This window comes from Topomyia yanbarensis, chromosome 2 (genome assembly GCF_030247195.1).
Source record: "Topomyia yanbarensis strain Yona2022 chromosome 2, ASM3024719v1, whole genome shotgun sequence".
NCBI classification, from domain to species: Eukaryota; Metazoa; Arthropoda; class Insecta; order Diptera; family Culicidae; genus Topomyia; species Topomyia yanbarensis.
In genome coordinates, this window is record NC_080671.1 from 43,276,397 (window position 1) to 43,298,037 (window position 21,641).

Genomic DNA, 21,641 nt, shown 5'->3' on the forward strand with positions numbered 1-21,641 from the left:
TGCAAATTTCGGGAGACTTGTCGAACTCAATTCTCAAACCCGATTCATGTCCTTGTACTTCAATTACATGGCGCAAATTATTAATTCTTCTTCATATTATTCGAACCTATCCTCAATCTCCTTAATGCTTCTAATTCAACTGTATTCTTCCACACACCCATGAAATATGAGATTCGTGGAATCCCGGATCTCATACGTCCGCAAGTGATCCCAAGCATCTTTCATAGTAAATTTCGAGAAGTCGACTGCAACAAGATGTGTTTCATCGACAGGTCAAGCCTCTATCAAAACCTCACCGCCTCATTCAAATTGAATGATCCTGCTTCAGTCTACGTCGCAGAACTTTCAGTAGGAATACCTGTGGGATTAATGATACTCTGCCCAAGGATCATTACTTTATTATTTCGGACAACCTCAGCTCAATAGAAGCTCTCCATTTGATAAACCTTGAAAGCACTTTCGGTATTTTCTGAGAAAAATATGGGAGCTACTGTGTGCTTTGTCTGTAAGATCGTACAAGATTATCTTAGTTTTGGTTCCCTCGCATTGCTCCATCCCAGGTAATGAAGAAGCGAATTTTTATCTAAGGCGGGCGCTTTAGAAGGTGACATCTACGAAAGACCAATCTGCTTCAATGAATTCTTCAATATCTCTCGTCACAGAACGCTAGAAAATTTGCAGATATCATGGAGAAATGGAGAGTTAGGAAGGCGGCTACATTCTATTATTCCGAAGGTATCAACGAAATCTTAATTCAGAGGAATGGATGTGGGTCGGGATTTCATTCGTGTGATGTCTCGGCTGATATCCAATCATTACACGTTAGACGCTCATATTCGACTATTGGGCTCGCGAATAGAGGTGTCTGCGTTTGTGTCGACGGTTACCATGATATCGAACATATTGTCTGGGCATGCACTGAGTGCTGCCAGATCTCAACTATTGGATTCGGGCCCGAAGAAAATCACCCAACGTCCCGGTTCGAGATGTACTGGCAATCCGAGATCCTCTCTATACGTCATTGTATGCACCTTCCTAAAAACTATAAATATACAGATTTAACTGCCTCTTTTGCTTTATTTTCGAAAGTATCCTCTCCCGCCTGTACCGTACACCCAGCCCACGATGGTTTGATGCGCCTTCAAGGCGATACAAAACATCTCTGTCGAGTGAGCTACAGCACAAACATTCTACAGCACAAACATCACACTCGCAACTCGATGTGTTGTCGGTCCGCATCTGAGCCGACCACTCGGCATCCCAGTACATGATTCTTCCTGGTGAAGGCCGTCCGAGTTTGCAACCCATGCCTTTTATCTCCCGATTCCTGAAACTGAAAATAAATATTTTTCTCTTCCTGGTCATCTTTGTTCTCTCCTGACTCTGATAATTAGAGGTGTCACCGTATTATTATAAAAAAAACTAAATGACGAAAACTATATTATCTGACTTGCAGGAGGGTATTGACAGGAGGGTATATATCTATTGTACCGTAGCTTCTCAATTTTCGTAAGGCTATGACTTTTTCGAATATGTCAAAAGAAAAAAAAAATCACTCGATATGCTCATGCATTTTAATAATAGCATTCTAATGAATATTCCAACAATAATAGTATTCTATGAGTTGGTTATATTGTTCTACAAGGGTAAGTTTAACTTTAAAGGCTTCAAAAGCTTATCAAAATCGATATAAATGGCCAAATCAGCTTTAAAACTGCTGCTAAAATTTTCTTTGGAAGCAGATCGAACTAAACTTTTGTGACTCTATCGTCCGGTAAAATACAGTCAATAGAAAGTAAAATGTAATCTATATTTTGAGTTTGAAGTGGCACCAGCTTTCTAATTCACTGCACCCGGCAGTGATCTTCAACGTCTTCGGCGAAAATGTCCGAAGCCAGTGCGCATCGCATGAGTACACTGTTAACCGCAGCCCGAGCCAGATAGCCGGTGGTTTGAATTTGTGATAACGAAAAGAGTGGTGAAATATCCTTTGTGGCCGGTAAACCATGATCCTTGCAGTACATAGCAAAAGAATCCTCCAGCAGGAAGTCCAGATCCAGAATCTGATTGAACCGAAGCTCGGGATTGCGTCGCAGAATTGTAGCTACGATGCATAGTAACTCCACGACAATTTGGCGACGTTCAGGTTCGTCGATTTTATACAGCATTTCTTCAACCTGTAAGGCGAACGAGAATTCGCTTCGGCTTTTGTTAGACAGAGTGGTCGTTGCTGGAAGAGTGTGACCTTGCACGGTAATGCCCAGTGGTGTCCGTTCCAGAACATCCCACACGTGGTTGTAGAACGAGTGAGGCACGCGGAACAAACATCCTTCGAGCTGGCGACGTTGTAGGGCGCTGAAACCACTGTTTAATCGAATGAATATTAATAGATATTGGGAAAATTTTTGACATTATACTTACGAATCTTCGCTGGTATATTCACTTGCCGTTAAAACCCTTTGCAATAGCTTTCGAATATGGAAGGGGGAAAGATTTTCGATGTCAGTGCCCTCATTGCCAGTCATGACCAGATACAGCCTCATAGCTTCCAGTACCCAACCGACGCGAATTTTTAGAATACCCTTGAATATATCCGGGTTGGTTGCGATCAGGCGACCACAGTACAGCACTACCTCCTGCTGCAACACAGCGTAGATCACGTTGTACGGTTGAACCGTCGAGTACATCACGTTCTGGATTTCCTCCGGTGTCATCGGTTTATCGAAAACGGTTTCCCGCTGACCGAGCACTCCTACGGTAATTTGTTTTCCGTTCACCAGCACAGTTGTAATGAAGGGCGATATTGAATCGACAATGTGTCGCAGTAGAGAGCTGCAGTAGCGAACAGCTCGCCAGTATCGAAGAGTACCGGCACGACAGTATAGTTCAGTTAATCGAGCGTGAACCGTATCGCCAGCGATTTCGTAATTGGCACCCTCGCGATGTAGCAGAATTCCGAGTAATTGACTTTGTAAAAATATCGATTCTGTGTTTCTCAACCCTTCGACAATATCGGCTGTTGATTTTGTTTGGTATTCAGCAGCACTTATTTTCTTTTCGCGGTAGGACTGTGCCCTGGGTACATCCGTCAAGCTCTGATATCCAATGTAATCGTGATGGATCTGAGCGAATGACGATTCACTGGGATCGGGTAAGTCCATGTGGGACATGAAATCCAGATGCTCAATACAGGAACTTGATATCAAATTTTGCAAGCGACCGATACGAACTTTCATTCCATCACAGTAACCCTTTTTCAGCATGGCTAGCAGATCGATCATTTCTTTAAACTGAGGATCACGCATGTGCTCCTCGCGAATTAGCAGGCAAACCGTCGGTCTACCCGATAAACGCCAGTACTTGCCCACAAATTGCAGCTCCGTTTTTATATCGTCAATCAGCAAAGCCATGTCACGGTACAGATAGAAATCGGACACTTCGAAGATCAGTGGATAGCAGAGCACCGTCATGCCACATATGCGATATACCTGAAAAAGGAGAGCATTTACATAAGGACGCACATAGCTTCGATATGGTTTCCACGGGGAAAAGTACCTTACTCGTTCCCAACGAACCAACTGGTCGCGAAGGTCGTCCGGTTAAGCCTAGTTTCTCGTTTACTCCCAACTGCTGGTACACGTTGATCAACTGCGTAGAGGACCAAATCTGGACGGGTTCAACCTATGGAAACGGATAATGGAAGTAGCATTTTGGCAGCTAATTTCTGCTATCGTTAGTATCGGTAACATAGTTCTTACCTCATTTGGAGTTTGTGTTTGAATTCCGTAGGTGGCCATCATAGCTTGCAGGCGCATCGATTCGGTGATCAGCACGATTTGAACCACCAAGTCTGTAGCTGTGCCCTAACATTTTTTTTTGTTGGTTTACGAGTCGAGAAATATTTATGAAATGAGTGTTGTCTATTGATTTACTAAATAGAATGGTAGCACGGTTATCAGAAATATGTACAAAATAAAACCTTACAATTTATTAAAAGAAATATTATGAAAATATATTTGTTAAGCACATTCGATCAAGAACTCTGGTAGTGTTAGGTATATGGGATGTTGTAAGATACTGCAAATGATATTAACAATGAATGTGCGTTTATTGGACTAGCTCAAGATACATTAAGGCTCAAGTTACCTCAAGGCTTGGTAGTGTGCGTAAGAAAAATTGTGTCCAGCTTTGCCACCAGATTATCCATTTAAACCTTTTCAAAACTCTAAAAGAAGAATATCAGTCGATTTATTAGATCATCACGATTCAATTCATGCAAAATACCTGCTGGAAAAACCATCGGATTAGCTGAATGGTGTTATTGAAAAAGTGGCTGTGGTTTTTTCATTGCGCAGTTGTGTTGCGTACCCCAGTATGGTGTGGTAGTGTGACAAAAAATCACAGCCACTTTTTCAAAAGCACCATTTAGCGAAACCGATAGTTTTTCCAGCAGCTATTTTGTATGATTTGAATCGTTGTGATCTAATAAATCGGCTGATATTCTTCTTTTAGAGTTTTGAAAAGGTTTAAATGGATAATCTGGTGGCAAAGCTGAACACAATTTTTCCTACCCATACTACCCAGCGTTCAAATCTAACACATGCTCAAAAAAGGTAACTTGAACCTTAACATATTTTTCGAATTGCTTTTGTTATCTTTACGGTTTAGTTACATGTGACAGAAATTATATATTTTTCTGTTGAAATCGAGAATTGGGGAATTGCAACAATTATTTCCAACAGAACAGGACGATTGTATTGAACAAGAATTGTTGGTATTGTAAGTACTAAGTATAACGTACTGTAGTCGATTCCAGAATTGAGATCTTTCCCTGAAAGCATTGCGTTTCGTAGGTTCAGCTCAACCTCGACCTCCTGAAGGACTTTCAGACGAGAATATGATAAGTAGGCATGTTTTTTTTGTGAAATTCGAAGCATTTGTTTAGAAAACACTCGTGTAATGAAAGTTTCGTTTCGATACGGGAAGTATTAAAAGTTGTGCTGGATGGAATGTGCGAAAACAAAATTGATCCTATACTCCCACGTCCCGATACTGAACTAGCCTTCAACGGCCATTTTTCCCAACATCGAGCCATTAGGGCAGCGTCTCCAGTTTTCTTTAACTTGTCCAAATACTTTTCGTTTGGGCACAATTTCGACAGATGAGTAGATATATCCGCCTTGTCACCGTTCCACACTGTCGCACGTCAGGACTTTAATGGCAGTTTGCCAAATCTAACCAGAACATCACTGGATCATTGGGAACCTTAAAAAAGGTTGTATACATTTCTCCATGCACTTTTGTTTATACAGCTACAAGCTTATCGTTTTGTTCGTGATGAACATTGGTTTTGGGTCGGCAGCTGCGAATGCCATGCCAGATCATCTGTTCCTAGGCAAATTTAGCGTAAAAAGCAAACTTCATTTTTTTTTTGGCGATATCACGTACCAGATAAAACTTTTGTCCGCGAAACTGTTTGAAATCCCTTTTGTGTTTTCTTCCATGAGAAGATATCCTCTGTACTTCGTCAGAACCTGATCGTAGAACCTCCGCGCGCGTATTGTGACCACTAAATTCTGTATCATTGTCCTGTTCGGTTGCTTGGAGGCTCGAAATTAACGATATCCGTATTGTTTAGCGACATCTCGATCAATGTGACATGGGCTTCCCATGATCGACCTCAACGCCTAATCCAGCTGCAGATTCGAAGTTCCAGCACATTTGCTGTGGGTTTCCGACCTACACTCTTGCGATCGATAACATATCGAAGCCGGTCGATAACATATCGCACGGTAAAAACGGCAATTTTCAACTTTCAGCTGCTCTGATATCTGTAAATAGGTTGTATTAGCGATATTTCTACCGAATCGTATAGAGGTACGAGACCCAGTGAAACCCGCTTGATATTGCCCTACGAGCCCTCTTGCTTGATGAGAAACGAAACAAAGATTGTGGGAGAGTATTTTTCATAGGGTTTTCAGCAATGTGATTCCCGGTAATTGTAGCAATCTAGTTTATTACTTTATTGTTATTTATTAAGGTTTTAACCTTAAGGGTCATTCGCTTTTTTGGAATAATATACATTTCAATGAAAAAAAAAAATTATTATTGATTAATCAAAATAACCGAATATTATTGCTGCCATCAATCCTGGGCGCACTGCTTTCCGTTCCTTGTTGATCGTTCCATCTGCCTTCTCCCTCGCTCGTGTTTATGTCCATGTCGTCGCCGCTAGAGCGGCTTTGGATTTCAATGTTACACGTTTGGTGCATTTTATATTTTCGAGTGACTCTGGTATAGCCTTCTTTTTTCTTGTTTATTACTTCCCTAGGTATGTTAGCTATTGGTTTGGGGATACCATGGAATATTGTTTGCTCGGTATTTATTTTTTGTAGTAGATGATTTTTTTTATTTTGATTTGATGCATGGCTTACCATAGTGTGCCGTCTAGTTACAGAACTGGCACGTGAATGTCTGTCCAGGATACGTGCCTAACATTCTAGGGATGTAATTACACTTTTAAATGATCTGCTCTCGAAAGTAAAAAGGGTATAGGTTGGCTCAGCCGCATTTGCAATTTGCACACAAACAATTTCTCCAAATATCGTTTGTGACGGATTCCCCTTCTCCAAACTTCAACATTTATCGTTTAATATAATTTGTGCTAGTGCGCGGTGCAAAATCGTGTAAGCGAATATCCGTCATATCATATTCATATACACGGAGATGTTGGTTTTGACGTTTTCATGTTACACGTCGTGTTGCATGTTTTTCTACACCGTAAAAAGAATTGAACATTCCTCGTATGATGTAGTTGTATGTGTGACACTTCTGTAAGCACAAGCTCTATTGTCACCTTGATTAACTGTTCCACGTGTTTGCGTAAAGTAAATCGCAATTGTGTACTGCCCCAATGGGCGCAATTTATTTTGTAATTTACCTATTTTATTCGTAGTTGGGGGTAACAGGTCTTCGCTGTTGCTATAGTGTATACGTAGCGGAGTGCACGGGTAGTATTTTTTCGTTTGTTTGCTGTTTACAGGCGGTGCGTTTTTTGACTTCTGATTTGTACAAGATTCTTAAGAAGATAAGCTTATCACCCTTCCTGAAAGTGGGACACACTATCTAGCTCTAGTCATTGCCACTTCTACGTGTGAGAATAGCTCACATTGATGATTACCAGTGACTATTGTTCCTTAACCGTCTGATCTCTTCCTGAACCTCGTATAGATCCAGTGTTGAAAAACTGTCGTCGGCCTCATAGCTTCCACCTGTTATTCACCTCACACTTGTCCGTGAGATGGTTCCCACCTTTGATAGAACTTTAGTGTGTAATTAAGACAGCTGCTCCATTCTCATTGTTACGATCCTTTTGTTTTAATTTTCTGATGTTTCGTCCGTTCGGCGCTTGTCTGTATTGTTCCTCGTACGCTGTTGCAGCATCCTCGCTCTTGCTGCATTCTTCTGCTTCGCTAACGAGACCAGCGAGTGTCATTCGTTCGATTCGAAGTTGTCGTACCTAGTGCTGCCTTGGCAGTGGTTCCTATGTTCCTAAGAGATTGCTAAATTCACATATCGTTGCCCGTTGTCGTTCGAAACGGCGTGCAGATTTTTCGGTTCGATTACCGGTTTACACATTACCATTCAAGATATATCTGAGAATCCATGTTTCTGATAGCGTCTCGCCGCGAGCAGTTGTCATAGTCTCGCTTCATATGAACACGTTTAAGATGGTGTAGTTGAAGTAACGGCCTTTGATTATCACTACATATATCCTCTCTCTAAACGTCTACTGGTGAATAACTCGTTGACGCATCCTGCTCAGCACTATAAAGGGGACTCCCAGCTCGTTCGATCACGCACGCTAAAAGGCGGAAAAATATGGCTGCTCTAAACAAACTTGTGTTTCCAGCAGCTCGAACAAATTGATGAGAAAATGTTGAACAAGAAATTTAGAAGTAAAGCTCCTAAATCAGTATTATTTTGCTATTGTCACATTTAACAAAATTCATTAATAGTGCTTAATTATCTGCTTAATGCTTAAACAATAATCGATTCTAATGACGAGAGCATAGTGTGAAAGATCTGAAATCATGGATAAAAATACTTCGTCGCTGTTGTGCTATCTTATGACAAGCGCCATTTTGCATATTTCGAGAAAAACGATTTTCAAAGTTTGAGATTGAATATCATGAAACTTATAAATGGTAGAAACGATTGTACGTCGATTCCCGGTTTACCATTTCCCGGAAAACCATCTTCCGGAATGTCATTTCCCAGAAAACCATTTCCCGGAATGTACCATTTCCCGGAAAACCATTTCCCAGACTGTACCATCTCCCAGAATATCATTTCCCGGAATGTACCATTTCCCGGAATACTATTTCCCGGAATGTACCATTTCCCGGAATACCATTACCCGGAATGTACTTTTTCTCGGTAATTATTTATACTATTGAAATCTAAAGTAAACATGTAATTTGAACTTTAAGAACAAATCCAGAGCTATGTTGACTTACATATGGGTAATTCCACGCGAAGTGATCAAAAAAGATGCAAACTTGAAATCGACCTTCACGGATTTGAACCAAATTTGAAAGAATTGTTCATCTAGAGCCAATATATAAAAACCCAAATTTTTGTGTCAATTGAACCACCCCTCGGGTCATGGGAGCACCCCCCGTTATGGTAAATTGCCAAAACACTTGATTTTCTTTTGATCATATCTCCGGTTCTATTTACTCTAGAATCAAACCGTGGCTTTTGAAGAAAATTGTTCAAGGAGTCTAGAAATAATATTATTTTTTGCCGGCAGTGCTGCCAACTATGCGATTTTTTCAGTTAAATATTTAAAGTTAGTTTTTCTCTCAATACATATATTTTAATTTTAAAATTTTAATGCCATCGCGTTCCTCAGAAATTTTTACATAAAAAACACTTATCATCCCAATATAATATGAGCGCATCCTGAGATAGGGTGATGAGCCTATTTTCACCAGGTGCCTCACTAATTCGATAATTTCTTGCCTTACAATCAATAGAATGCGTAAAATTTGACATCAACCGCTTTGCTTCGTTGTTAAGAACCAATATAATAACACAAATGCGTTGAAAACCGTAAAATTCTCGTGTTTGAGCACAATGAAAACTCGAATCGAGTGCCCCTATTGCTGCGCTACCATTTGACTCGATGCGTTGAACAAAGATGGCAGACACTGCTCTAACCAACGGCTTCAAATGGGTAGGGTGATAATAGAAACATGGCGCAAATAGGCTCATCGCCCTATACCGTTTTGACCCGAGGGTTGTCACAAAAATTTGGGTTTTTATATATTGGCCTTAGATGAACAATTGCTCCAAATTTGGTTCAAATCCGTGAAGGTCGATTACACGTGCCTTGATTACTTCGCATGGAATGACCCATATATGGTATTCTATAGCATTCAAAATCTTATCATTTTATAGAAGGCAATATCATGAACAATCCACAAGAGATTTTGAGCTGAGTTTATAGAAACAGCCCAACGAATCATGTGATTTTTACCTTCCAAGATGTTTGTGGACCTGCATACACGTGGCCTGGTTACATACAGAGAATTCTGGTTTCTAAAAACTTTAATTATCACGAGCGTTTATAATTAACCACTTTTTTTCGTGAATGGTCTTCGAGATCCAGAGGAATGGGTTAAATTTATCGTCGAAATCAAAGGATTTCATTTTCGCCGTTACAGAAGAGTAATCTTGGATTTGTTCAATTATTTTAACAAGGAATCCGTGAAAAAGAAATATTTTTCCTTTTGTATGAGTCATTCCATTTACGTATATTTAGATGGAACACCGAGAGAGCTACCAACTTTTAAACTAAACTAACCTATTCTCCTCTATTCTTTATTTCACATTATTCCGCGACAAATATAATTTACAATCAAGATATGATAAGCTTTATAGATATTGATTGAGTGTGCTGGAATAAAACATGATGACATTCTTCTGCATTCCAAGTTTTTGTTTGGTTCGCTTGACACCTTATCTTTGCTCTCTGATCATATTAATAAAAAACAAGCTCTTATAAACCAATAAAGTACCAGAAAACAGATTATGCTTAAAAAAGGCAGTCTCAAAGAAGATTGTTATGAATTATTAATTTCCAAAAAAAAAGTACTCAAATTTTAAAGAAGACAAATTCAAAAATATTTTTCATGATTTGCTCATCTCCAAAAGAAGGCGAATAAGCTCATAGAATAACAATTATAATTCAAAAAGTTATAACCCCATAGAATATCCTCCCGATTTTCCCAATGACTAAATCGGCTTGCGTCGGCATAATCGGCCGACTATGCCACCAATTAATCGGTCGATTGTTGCACCGATTCTTATGGGGGTTTAACATGGACGTCAGCCGACGCGACAACCGATTAAATATGACAGACGAAATCTGTTGAAATCGGTCTATTTCAACCAATTAAATCGATCGATTAGTTGATAGTTTAAAACTGGAACCAGATTCACATAGATTAAATCTGGCGATTAATATTGTGACAAAAATTGTCCACCGACGAAACCCAACTTGGTCGTTTGATTAATCTGTCGACCTCGAAGCACCCGTTTTCGTCGGTCAACTGTGAAATTTATGAACTGTCAAATTTTCCTTGGAGGAAGGTATGTTAAGACCACTAGTACTTAAGAATATTTTGAAAGAGTACTTAAAAGAATGTGAAACTACATAGAAGTAGAAATCAAAAACATGCCAAAAATAACGACAAGGAAGCATGCATGTATAAGAAAGAAAAACCGCAGATTTTTTAGATGCATAATCCATAAAAATCCCAAAATAAATATATCTGTTGATATGTTATTCTAACTTACATTTAAAATCAATAAAATTCCAAACATATTTCCAAACTTTTTTTTATGTTCTAAAGTAGAGAGAATTTCGTAGTTTGTTTGACACTTGCTGCGTAGCAAGTGTAATCAAAATGAGTGGTGGCAAGGTACGTGGTTTAATTTATTTTCCGGGAAATGGTATTCCGGGAAATAGTTTTCCGGGAAATGGAACATTCTGGGAAATGGTTTTTCCGGGAAATGGTACATTCCGAGAAATGGTTTTCTGGGAAATGGTACATTCTGGGATATGGTTTTCCGGAATATGGTATACCGGGTAATGGTATTCCGCGAAATGACGTACAACCGGTAGAAACAATTCAGAGAAGACAATTGATGCTTCTACCTATTATGTATTAATCTCTCAAATATTACGAAGATCGGTTGACTATGTTGCGAGTTTTCACTAAAAATGTAAACAAAAGTCGCACTCACACGTGTCATAAGTGATGGAAAAAATTGTATGACATGTCATAATCATGCATGGAAAATTTTCCATACAACTAAAGCATCAATTATTAACTTTTATTCATATCTTTGGTTTAATTTGGTCTATAAACAATCGGTAAGATGCATTTTGAAGGAAATGAGTCAGGGAATCTAGAAAAAATAGTTATTTTTGGTTACAGTGTTGCCAAATAGGCAATATTTCCTGTTTAAAGCCAAAACTGCGTTTTTCTCCCAATACATGTATTTTTCTTTTGAAAATTATTCTGCGATTGAGTTCCTAAGACATTTTTACACATAAAAGCAACTAAAACTTCATTATAACTTGAGCCAATCCCATAATATAATGATTTGAAGCAAAAAACTAGCAATTTCTAATCATTTTTCTCGCTATATTTCAAAAACCAAGCAAAATTTCAAAATTCTGGGAACCCCATCTTGTAGAGATTCGTTAGACGAGTGATGTCGCATATCTAACTCAGTTTACCCCAAAATGGCGTTTGTCATAAGATAGCACAACAGCGACGACTTGTTAAAGCAATTAGCGTAAAAGATGGCAAAAATTCGGGTTTTCTGATATACATAAGCGCACAGCACCCGCATTTAACATATTATTAACTTTGCTGATTGAAAATATCGTATATAGTAGCAATAGGCCAAACTGTCATGATTTTGTTGTTTCTTTCCATCAAATTGCTGTTAAATCACCGATTGTCAATCAATCATATAGGTATCTATTATAACTTGCTTCCAAAATTTTCTGTTAGTCGAGAAACTTAATGTTGCAACCAGTAGCATTATTTAAGTCGCTCTCTATGATTGCTAATTGATGTCCATGAAAGTGTACACACTACACGATGGAACGAAAGTAGGACATAAATAGGCAATTAAACAGTACGACTGAAATGTTGCGACTAACGTTTAGATTTCATCTCTTCAGCCAACTTGTCAACACACATCTTTATGCTACAATGAGAGCGAGGCAACGGTTCGTTTCAATTATTGAACACGTAACGAAACATCGTCTCTCGTTATTTTTAGTTCGTTATGGAACCAAAAGAGAAAAATGATCAGGAATTAGTAAAACAAGGAAGGAAACATAATCAGCCAATAGGAATCAATCCAAGAGTGCCTATGTCATCTTCCCATACATTCAATTCAAGTGCTTTCGAAATTGCGCTCCAATGTTCTTTTTCAAGTTCGAAGAAAAAGATATTTTCTAAAGCACTTGACGTTTTCGCTATTGGTACGATTTTGATGTGTTAAATGCAACAATTTTCTTAAAGTATATTAAAACGATCCGAATCTTGGAATGAAATAAATAAGCTTTCTTCAAGAAGCCACACATTCTTTCTCGATGGTAAATGTAAAAAAATTCAAGAGCTAATTATTTTTATCATATTCTAATATTTTCGTTCGTCAAACGGTGGTTCTCACAAATCTCCTATCTCATGCCTCCACGCGAGTCTAATGATGACATTTGGTTCTTAGACTGGTGTTGACTGGGTGCTATCAGCCATCTGCCGATAGTAGCAGAATAAGAGGGTGCGAACGGATCGAGACGTGAAAACACTACCGTAGAAATGAATAGTTGATAGAAGATCAGTTCCGTATCAGTTCAGTATCGTTGATCACGGATCAATACATACTGAAGATTCGCCGCGTCTGCATTTTTTCAGGTTCCGTTATTGCTAACAAGTCCATGCATTAGGTTGTCAATCACTTGTATTTTCCTTCAATGGTCGTGATTGTCGCTCGTATTCACGTATTCTACAAATAATCCTATATGAAAATTAAGAAATACTTTTTTTGATGTACACTAAATTAGTTATGGAAGTTGCGTTTCAACTTCATCTCATCAGAATCCGGCACTAACTTAGTGACAAAACTAACTTGACATTATCATAACTGTTTGTCCATATTATGAGTTATCTCACTTGTAATGAAAAATTCAAATCTAGATTCCCAACAAAAACACGCATTCTTAAATCAATAAAATTTAAATTGGAAACAACACTCCCGGTGGCCAGCTGTCCGGAGTTCAAGTTGATTCTCACGGAATTTACTCTCGATAATCGGTATCCAGTCTAAATTTCTTACATGATTAATACATTTATTCTAATCAATAAGTATAACAAACACAAAACTATATTCACAGTCGCATCGCTTGCTTCAAGTGAATCCTGACTCAATACCTACCCACTACCCAATCCGTGGTACTTACTGGTCCGTGAAATAAATACCACACCAACATTTCCTTTTAAATATCCCCAGTTACGGTAAAGATAATCGGAGCCCGCAATGGTGGCTCTCAGGTCAGGTTTTTGCTTGGACTGGGACAATTGTTATTCCCAAACATAGTTGCTCAAGTAGTCTGTGCGAGAATGAGTTATCAATCTGTAATCTACGAAGTATACCGAGCTTACGCAACGCAACGTAAATCCTATTCCAATATTCTCCTCACCCAAGTTTTGAAATTAATGAACGAATTAACTTAAAAAGTGAAGTGATTATTTCAGCTCTCAATAGCAATCGAATAAGTTTAGGAATGTTGCGTAAAATTCCAAAGAAAAAACACGTCAAGTATCCCCACGTGTGGGGATACTTGAACTACCTCAGAATAGTTGAACCATTCTTCCGGCAAATATAAAAACTCGTAGGCCCGTATGAAAAAATATTGTTCATCCTTTTGTCCTTTGATTTGAATGTGCGAAATATGATTTAATTTGCATGCAGTATAACATTTAAAATGAAAAACATTCATAGTTGGTCACCTATCCCCACTTTAACGACAAAAAACTTGGTTGTCAATAAATGATTAACGCTATAGCAAATGCGTGTGAGGTTAGGTTACCGAAAGAGCCGACAAGAAAAATAATGTGGGCGTAAAAATCATCAGGATATGGCGTAGGATACTTAATGGTTGATGTATCTCTTCTATATAACGCTTTTATTAGTGAAGATATTTGTTTTTGTTTTTTGAACTTCAGTCACGGTTTCCGACCTATCATCAAATAGAGTTTCTGTACGTAAACTAGTTAACAACTTTTTTTTATTTCGATTATAGAGGTTTTAACCTAAAGGTCACTTGCCTCTTCGGTTTAGAAAAATCTATTATGATTAATTTCTAACCCTATGTGCGGGGTCGGAACTCGAACCCAGGTGCGCTGCGTACAACGCAATCGATTTACCAACTACGCTACGTCCACCCCCTAGTTAACAACTTTATCAACATTATTCATAAAACTCGTGATTATTATTCATTCAGATTTAGGAACATTATTCAGAGTTCAGCTATATGATGTGAACTGATTCATGAGTTATTACATCTTGATCATGATCTGGTTTACATGGCTGTGAATTAGTTCACAAAATCAAAACAATCCGGATATTTTCTTGTGAATTATTTCACGAAACTTGGAATTCACAAAATCTTAAAATATTATTCATGTATACGAGAATTAGTTCATGATTCCTAGTGTATTCATCACAGCTCAGCATTCGTGCTCGTGAAGTAGTTCACCAAACCAGAAATATTATTCATGGATATGTGAACTGGTTCATGATTCCTAGTACAGCAGTCACGACTGACTACGTGTACCTGTGAAATAGTTTACAAAACCATAAAATATTTAAGTATTCGTGAATTGGTTCATGACTACTAGTATATTAGTTACGACTGGCCATTGGTGTTAGTGAAATAGTTCACAAAATCTATTATTCACAGATAACCCAACCAAAAATTAGAATGTAACGCTATGTACATTTTTTGCGAGACTAATTTTTGGAAAAACCAAATAGTTTAATGAGTTTGTTTATTGATAATTATAAAAACTAGGCCATGATGTTCGTAAATCGGTCAGATCACAAACTCGTGATTTTTTCATGAATTTATGAACGATTTTTCCGGACATGAGCTCTACTGCCATAATAGACACATTACCCTAGATTCTTCAGAAATTTTAGCTTAATTCTGGCTGATCATAGAGCGTTACTTTTCCATGAAATTAATGAACCGGAAAAGTAATCGACTCAATTTCCCTGGCAACACGTCGCGCATTATTATCTGACTAGGAATGGTTTTTACTCGCAAAGTCTAAAGTTATTCGCGTCGGATATTGCTCGCTTTCGTTTGTTGTATTTCGATTTCGCACTCTTTAAACAATACTCTTTAGAAAGCTTATCGATGTTTCACTCAATAAAGCATTCATAAACCGGCAACAATAACCTTTTTTCCGCGTGCGTGTAATGAAGAAGATTTGAAACAAGAAAAAAACAATTGATTTGCCTTTAAAAATATACTAGACATGTAAGAAATTATGGAGATCTCAGCTCACAATATTTGGTCCCAAAAAGCCCAATAACTTATTTATTTCCGAAGATTTCAATAATGAATATTACGAAAGATTGCCCACGAATGCAAGATCTGCACCAAGGTCCAGGTTATCTGCTGAACGTAGCTTTAGTTGCTCTCTTATCTGGTATTCGTACTACATGCCCAACCCATTTTAGTCGCCCGTGGTTTGTCAGCCATGGCGTCGGTCAGCATGGTTGTACACTTGATACAGCTCGTGGTTTATGCATCTGCACCTTTCTCTGTGCTGACCAGTATAGAGCGCAACATCGTTCTTTCATATACACTCGATAGTATGTCTCCTTCAACTTCTACGTATTATGGCCGAATGTTGGACTAATATTAAATCAATGTCCCTCGGAATGTTTGATTAGTTTCAATAGGAATTTTCGATGCTAACAATCAGCAGATGAAGTGACAGCTATGCGTTCAAAGTATCAGTTCCGGGGCAGTCAATATTAGTCACTGATCCATCCAATTTATAGTTCAGTGTAATGAGTGAAGGTAAAGGTTGTGCGCCTATCAATTATTTGTTTAGTGTTTTGAAACACTTATACTGAGATTGTGCTACGTTACACTCACAATGAGATTGTGTTGAGCAATAACGTTACATACGAGTCAGATGTCTATCGGCTATTCTGACGCTTGATTTGTACCCATGCAGCATTATACAAAGCTGACTTGCCTGAAAGCCATGTTCAAGCATTATCAGCAACCACTATTCGTGTCGTTTCACTCAATCGCACAGTGTCTTGAAATCCACGAATAGATTTTGAGTCAGCAGGTTGTCTTCTCGAAATTTATCTAGCACTTGTTTCAAGGTAAATATCTAGTCCGTAGTTGATCGTACTTTTTGTGTAATCTACTAAATAGAACACGGAAGAGTGCCTTAAAGACGATATTGCGGATTGTTGTACTTTGATAGTCATTACACTCGTGTTCATGACTCTCCTTGTAGATAGGACATATAATGCAATCCAACTAACCCGAGAGTATTTCTTCTGCCACGCCGATCATGTAGTAGATTGCTTCGTACAACCGCTCACTCCCGATTTTTATAAGTTTGGCCGGAATTCCGTCCTTCTTAACAGTCTCTCCGACCTTTAATCCTTCTTCTAGTGTAAACTTGTTCATCATCCTTACTCCTTTTATATTTTTGTGCCTAATTAATCCGTTTGATAACAACTCAATAATTCCCGTCCCGGAAAAAAATCCAGGATCAACACCATACTCACCCCTAAAATACAGAAAAGCTCGAAGTTTGAGGACTAGTATTTGCTCTAGCATAACCAAGCTCAACGAGTGTGCTCAATGAATCCAAAGTTCAACACAACGGTTAGGAATAGTTGCTCAGTTAGATATAATAAAAGTGCATGCATTTTGAGTGGTTGTTCAGAAGCCGAAGTGTTTGTGATTTTAAAAGTCACAATACGAATGTGCTCATCCTCGACGCAAACTAGCTCGATTAGTTAGCATAAATCGGCTGCAGTTTACCTAAATTATATTTTAGTTTTGTAATTAGTGTTAAAGCATGCATGTCGATACCAGCATTATTCCTGTTCACACAATGCAACAATCTCCGTTTTACGGAAGATTTATGCCTACGAATAAAGAAAACAATCAATCCTACCAACTTGCAAACAGTCGTAAACCGTTCAGAAATCTACGTCTGCTATATATTACAGTTTCTGTGCAAACCTAGTTGATATGTGTACAAAACGAAAACCAACGCTACTACTTCTGCTACTGAAAAAACCACTACTAGGCAAATCTATTTACTCGCTTCTCCGACACATCGGACACCACGGACTGCTGATCCTGCTCGACTTCCGAATCCTTGCGACTGTGACTGTGGTGATCGACGTGGTGTTGCTGGTGTTGGTGGTGCTGGTCATTGGTTGTCGCTTCGCCATCGATCGCTTTCGACAACACTAACGGACGGTGCATTACCGCGAGGGCCTTCAAGACATTAAAATCAACAGGGTGGGGACAACAGTAATAGCGGTATGTTTTTACGTATGATAAATTAAAAATTGGTTTAGTTCAATATTGAGTTATATTGAATATTGGTTGAATTAGGGAGCACGGAGTTTCAGGTTGATTCGCGTATATTACCCAGTTCGTTCGTTTGCCGTATGTACAAATGGAGCACACATATACACGCGCCCATGTGGAAAGCATTATTGGTTGGAAGAAAAAGTAGAAGTTGGCCTTGAATATTCAGTTAAATACTTGGTTATGGGTGGCAACTTAAAAAATAGCATTCCAGCGGCTAATGAAAACTAAAGGAATCGGGTGACCAGAATGAGAGGCGTTTCCGATTGCTGTTATTCAATTAGTGCAACTATTGTGCAAAGAAATTTCGGATTGCTAATCGGTCTGTGACTTGTAAAATCCGAGCTGAAGTGGAGTTAATTAGTTTGCGATGAGTATATGAACAATATAATACAGAGTGAAAGATGATGATAGAACTAAAGATGATGATAGATGATAAAACTAAAAAGAAAAAAGATGATAAACCGATTTTAAGGGCAAATGACCCATTGAGGTCAAACCCCCAATTAACAATACAATTCATTACAATAAATGGCCCTAAGAGTAACCCTTCTATAACATGTAAGTTTGTAAAGTATTGCTAACTTCAAAAGGTTCAATGTTCAGAAATCATTTATCGTTCATATCTCAGAAATCGATTTAATTCTTCAACAAAAGAAATATGAAATAAGAGCACTTTAAAACCAAAAATTCTCGAACTGCGGGGTACCATGAAGAAGTGAACAAACTTCAACAACCAAGAAAAAATGATCAAAACATTAATAATAGTCCATTGTTAAAGATGCAGTATATTTAACTAACAAGAGGACGTGTGAAGAATATCCATGATAATTCACATGAGCTCAGCCAGCTATAAATGTGACTGCTATATAGTACAGCAGAATATTGATTAAAATTAAAAATCAACACTTCTTCTTAACAAAACCAACTTATTGACTCAACATTATGGCCACCCATGAAAATGTAGAAAGATACTCTCGCGCTGCCTACAAGAATTATTCTAAAACTAATTAAGAAAGGGGTAGGAGAGGTACTACTTTTAATAACATCCATAATCAGTCGCAATATCTGAAATATTCAAACCAGTACTTACACTTCCAATTTTGGTACGCTGAAATTACGGGGCGAATAGTCACGTTAAGCGATTGAATAGAAATTGAATAGAAAGAAAAGAAAATTGGTTTATCTTCAAATTACTGATTCACATTTTGGTGATGGTTTACGACTATTGGCCGAAACCATCTCCAGTGACATAAAAATCAAAAATCCCTGTGATCCATACACTATTCTAATCGCGCTCACATTCGTGACTATGCAAAAAATGGAACTGGGAAAAATGTGTGTTTCCTAAAAACATGCGAATCCGATCGATGCTTTCAATTAATTAGGAATCAGTTTAGTATCCAGGAGCAAATAAACGATGGGTAGGTTCTTCTACCGACAGAACTTTTCCACACCACGATTTTCTGCTAGAGTTAATGAGCCTACCAACAAACTAAAATACACTAATTTTGAATACAGGGGTTAGTCCACACAGATCTGATTAATTGAAGGAAAAATGGACTAAAGTAAATGATGCTAAGCTATGCAAACGAAAACAAAAAAAAAAACGAATAAAACTCAATGTAAACGAGCAAAGTTCTCATCCGCAGAGTTTTCGTTTCTATCCTACGGAATAACTACGGAATCGTTCAAACCAAAGCAGCGTTTTACTTACAATTCCCGGCTTAGCCTGTGAGTTTTATTTTGTGTGGTAGTGGTGTGGTTACAGAGTAGAAGAAAGTGATGATCAAATGATTGATTGAATGTTTCATTTACATTGCCAAAAAACCGTGCGTTATTTTTGATCGAGTAAGGCAGCATGTGTGTACGAGAGGGCAGTGAAAAAGAGAATAAAAACATCGTTAATTCTGTCACCTTCCATTCCGCAAAAAAGTAGTCTGTATAGGAAAAATATGTTTGGTACTCCCTAGAAAACCTTGAATTGTTGCTGTCCAATTAGATATAACCCGCATTTTTTTCATTCAAATTTTGTTGTACAAGTAAAACATATTTTCGTGATGGAGGAAACTCACCTGAAAGGCAGAATAGCGACCTCCTTTGCGCGGTCGGTTATAGGACGGCAGATAGCGACGAATCGGGTCCAGTTCGTTGATGTGCAGCAGACCAGCGGTCAGCAGCTGTGCGATAATGAAAACCGATTGACCCCACAGGAACAGAGCCTGAGACGAGGCCCGGGTATACATTCCGTCGCCATCCGGTGCGTAGCACATCGAAACAACTGGATCTGTAGCAACAAAATATTCCATTACCATTACAGTACCCTCAAACCAACCTTCACTTACCCCCGTTTTGATCCGAGTGCATGCATTTCCGTAGCTCCATCTGATACTCTTCAATTTGCTCCAAATTGTTCTTGAACACCCCGTCAATAATCATGTACGTGTAGAACATCGGCCACTCACACTCGAATCCATCAAACTCCTTGATCTCGCCCTTGTGATAGTAACGACGCGTTTTGTCCTCCAACCGCGAAAGATAACCGTCCCGGCTGAACCGCTTGAAGCCCTTCTTACCCTTCAAGCGCATTATGACGTTAGCTTTGGTCATTTCGACCAGACGATCCTCGTGTGATGCGAAAGCTGGAAACGACAAAGTCGGAATCAGCGACGCATCCACTCCCTTAGAGCTGGATTCGCGAGGTAACATGGTTTCGAAGATGCTTCGATTGCGATTGTGCGCATCGATGTCCACATATACAACACTCCACGAGGCACCCTTCTCCCCAAACAGATTACACCCGTTGATGGCTTCCAGTGCCGATTTGGCCATCCCGATTGAGGAAGCATGAATTTCCGGCGTTCCATCGTTGTACTTGGATCCTCGTTCCCACATTCCGTAGTCCGGTGTCCGGTAGGCTCGTTCCACGTAATAAACGAGATTTTGTACGAAAGCCACCTCATCCTGAGTGTAGATGATCTGCAGCCCAGATGATATCATTTGAACGAGGAATATGAGGTAGATTGATACCACGTCAATCTGCAGGTGATTGTACCTTTCATCCGAATAGATTTCTTCACCCGTATCCAAATGAAATTTGCAGTGCAGGGCATTGACCGCGCACTGACGTGATTTGAATTTTTCCACTCGATGGGCCTGTTTAATCCAACATTCGAGTACCCCACGCATGCACTTAACAGCCGATTGACCCAACTCGTACGATTTACCGCGATCATCATCGATTCGCCTGAAAGTAAATAGTTACTAATCCGTTTCAGAAAGTTTGCTTCCGTTGCAAATCACCTGTAAGCTTGGTAAAGACTCCAAATTGATGCCGCGCAATAAACGCTATCTCGAATACTACCCACTTCGCGATCAGTGCTCAACACTGGAAACAGTCCGGTGATTGGACTCTGAAACTGCAACAGTTGTCTTTTGACTGTAATAAAAAAATAAACGTACGTATAAGATAAATAAATAACAAACAACATTCAGTCAAGGACGAATCAATCAGTCAAAACTGAAAGTGAAATCGAATCAAATTGAACGTACCGATCCCGTAGTAAATGTCAAGCTGCTTGACGGTGTCCTCATAGTTTGAAATCTTCAGGAACTGATCCAGATTCATATCGTCCAGGCTGGGCTGGCGGGCAACCGATGGGACCGAGCTATCGAGGAAATAACGCCCATTCATATAACTAATCTGATGTAATTCACAGTAATATCGATACTTACGGAACCAGACGTTCCATGGATGTCATGATTGTGGGTTGTATTTCTACGATCCGTTTGAAATGATTTTTGGTACTATTAGGCGAAAAAATCGTAAAATTTGCTCCGAATAAATCACCGGAACACAACACGGAAAATGGAAATTCTGAATGACACAGTTGACGTTTCAATG

The 21,641-nt window shown here is 38.8% G+C and overlaps 1 protein-coding gene across 5 annotated transcripts; it reads right to left on the reverse strand.

The window, feature by feature from the left end:
* Positions 1–1,560: 1,560 nt before the first annotated feature.
* On the reverse strand, positions 1,561–21,635 carry LOC131683620 (probable phosphorylase b kinase regulatory subunit beta). 5 transcript variants are annotated; one of them, XM_058965743.1, is made up of 12 exons: positions 21,473–21,635; positions 21,290–21,405; positions 21,041–21,176; positions 20,083–20,984; positions 19,813–20,024; positions 19,455–19,469; positions 18,831–18,848; positions 17,462–17,641; positions 3,759–3,863; positions 3,556–3,681; positions 2,422–3,488; positions 1,561–2,364 (listed from the first exon to the last, which is right to left on the reverse strand). In XM_058965743.1, the coding sequence occupies exons 1-12, from the start codon at positions 21,496–21,498 to the stop codon at positions 1,845–1,847; spliced, it is 3,423 nt and encodes a 1,140-aa protein (XP_058821726.1). In that variant the 5' UTR covers positions 21,499–21,635; the 3' UTR covers positions 1,561–1,844. The 5 variants fall into 5 exon arrangements, with proteins under 5 accessions (XP_058821726.1, XP_058821727.1, XP_058821728.1 ...); XM_058965744.1 differs by lacking the exon at positions 18,831–18,848; XM_058965745.1 differs by lacking the exons at positions 18,831–18,848; positions 19,455–19,469.
* Between the last annotated feature and the right edge of the window lie 6 nt (positions 21,636–21,641).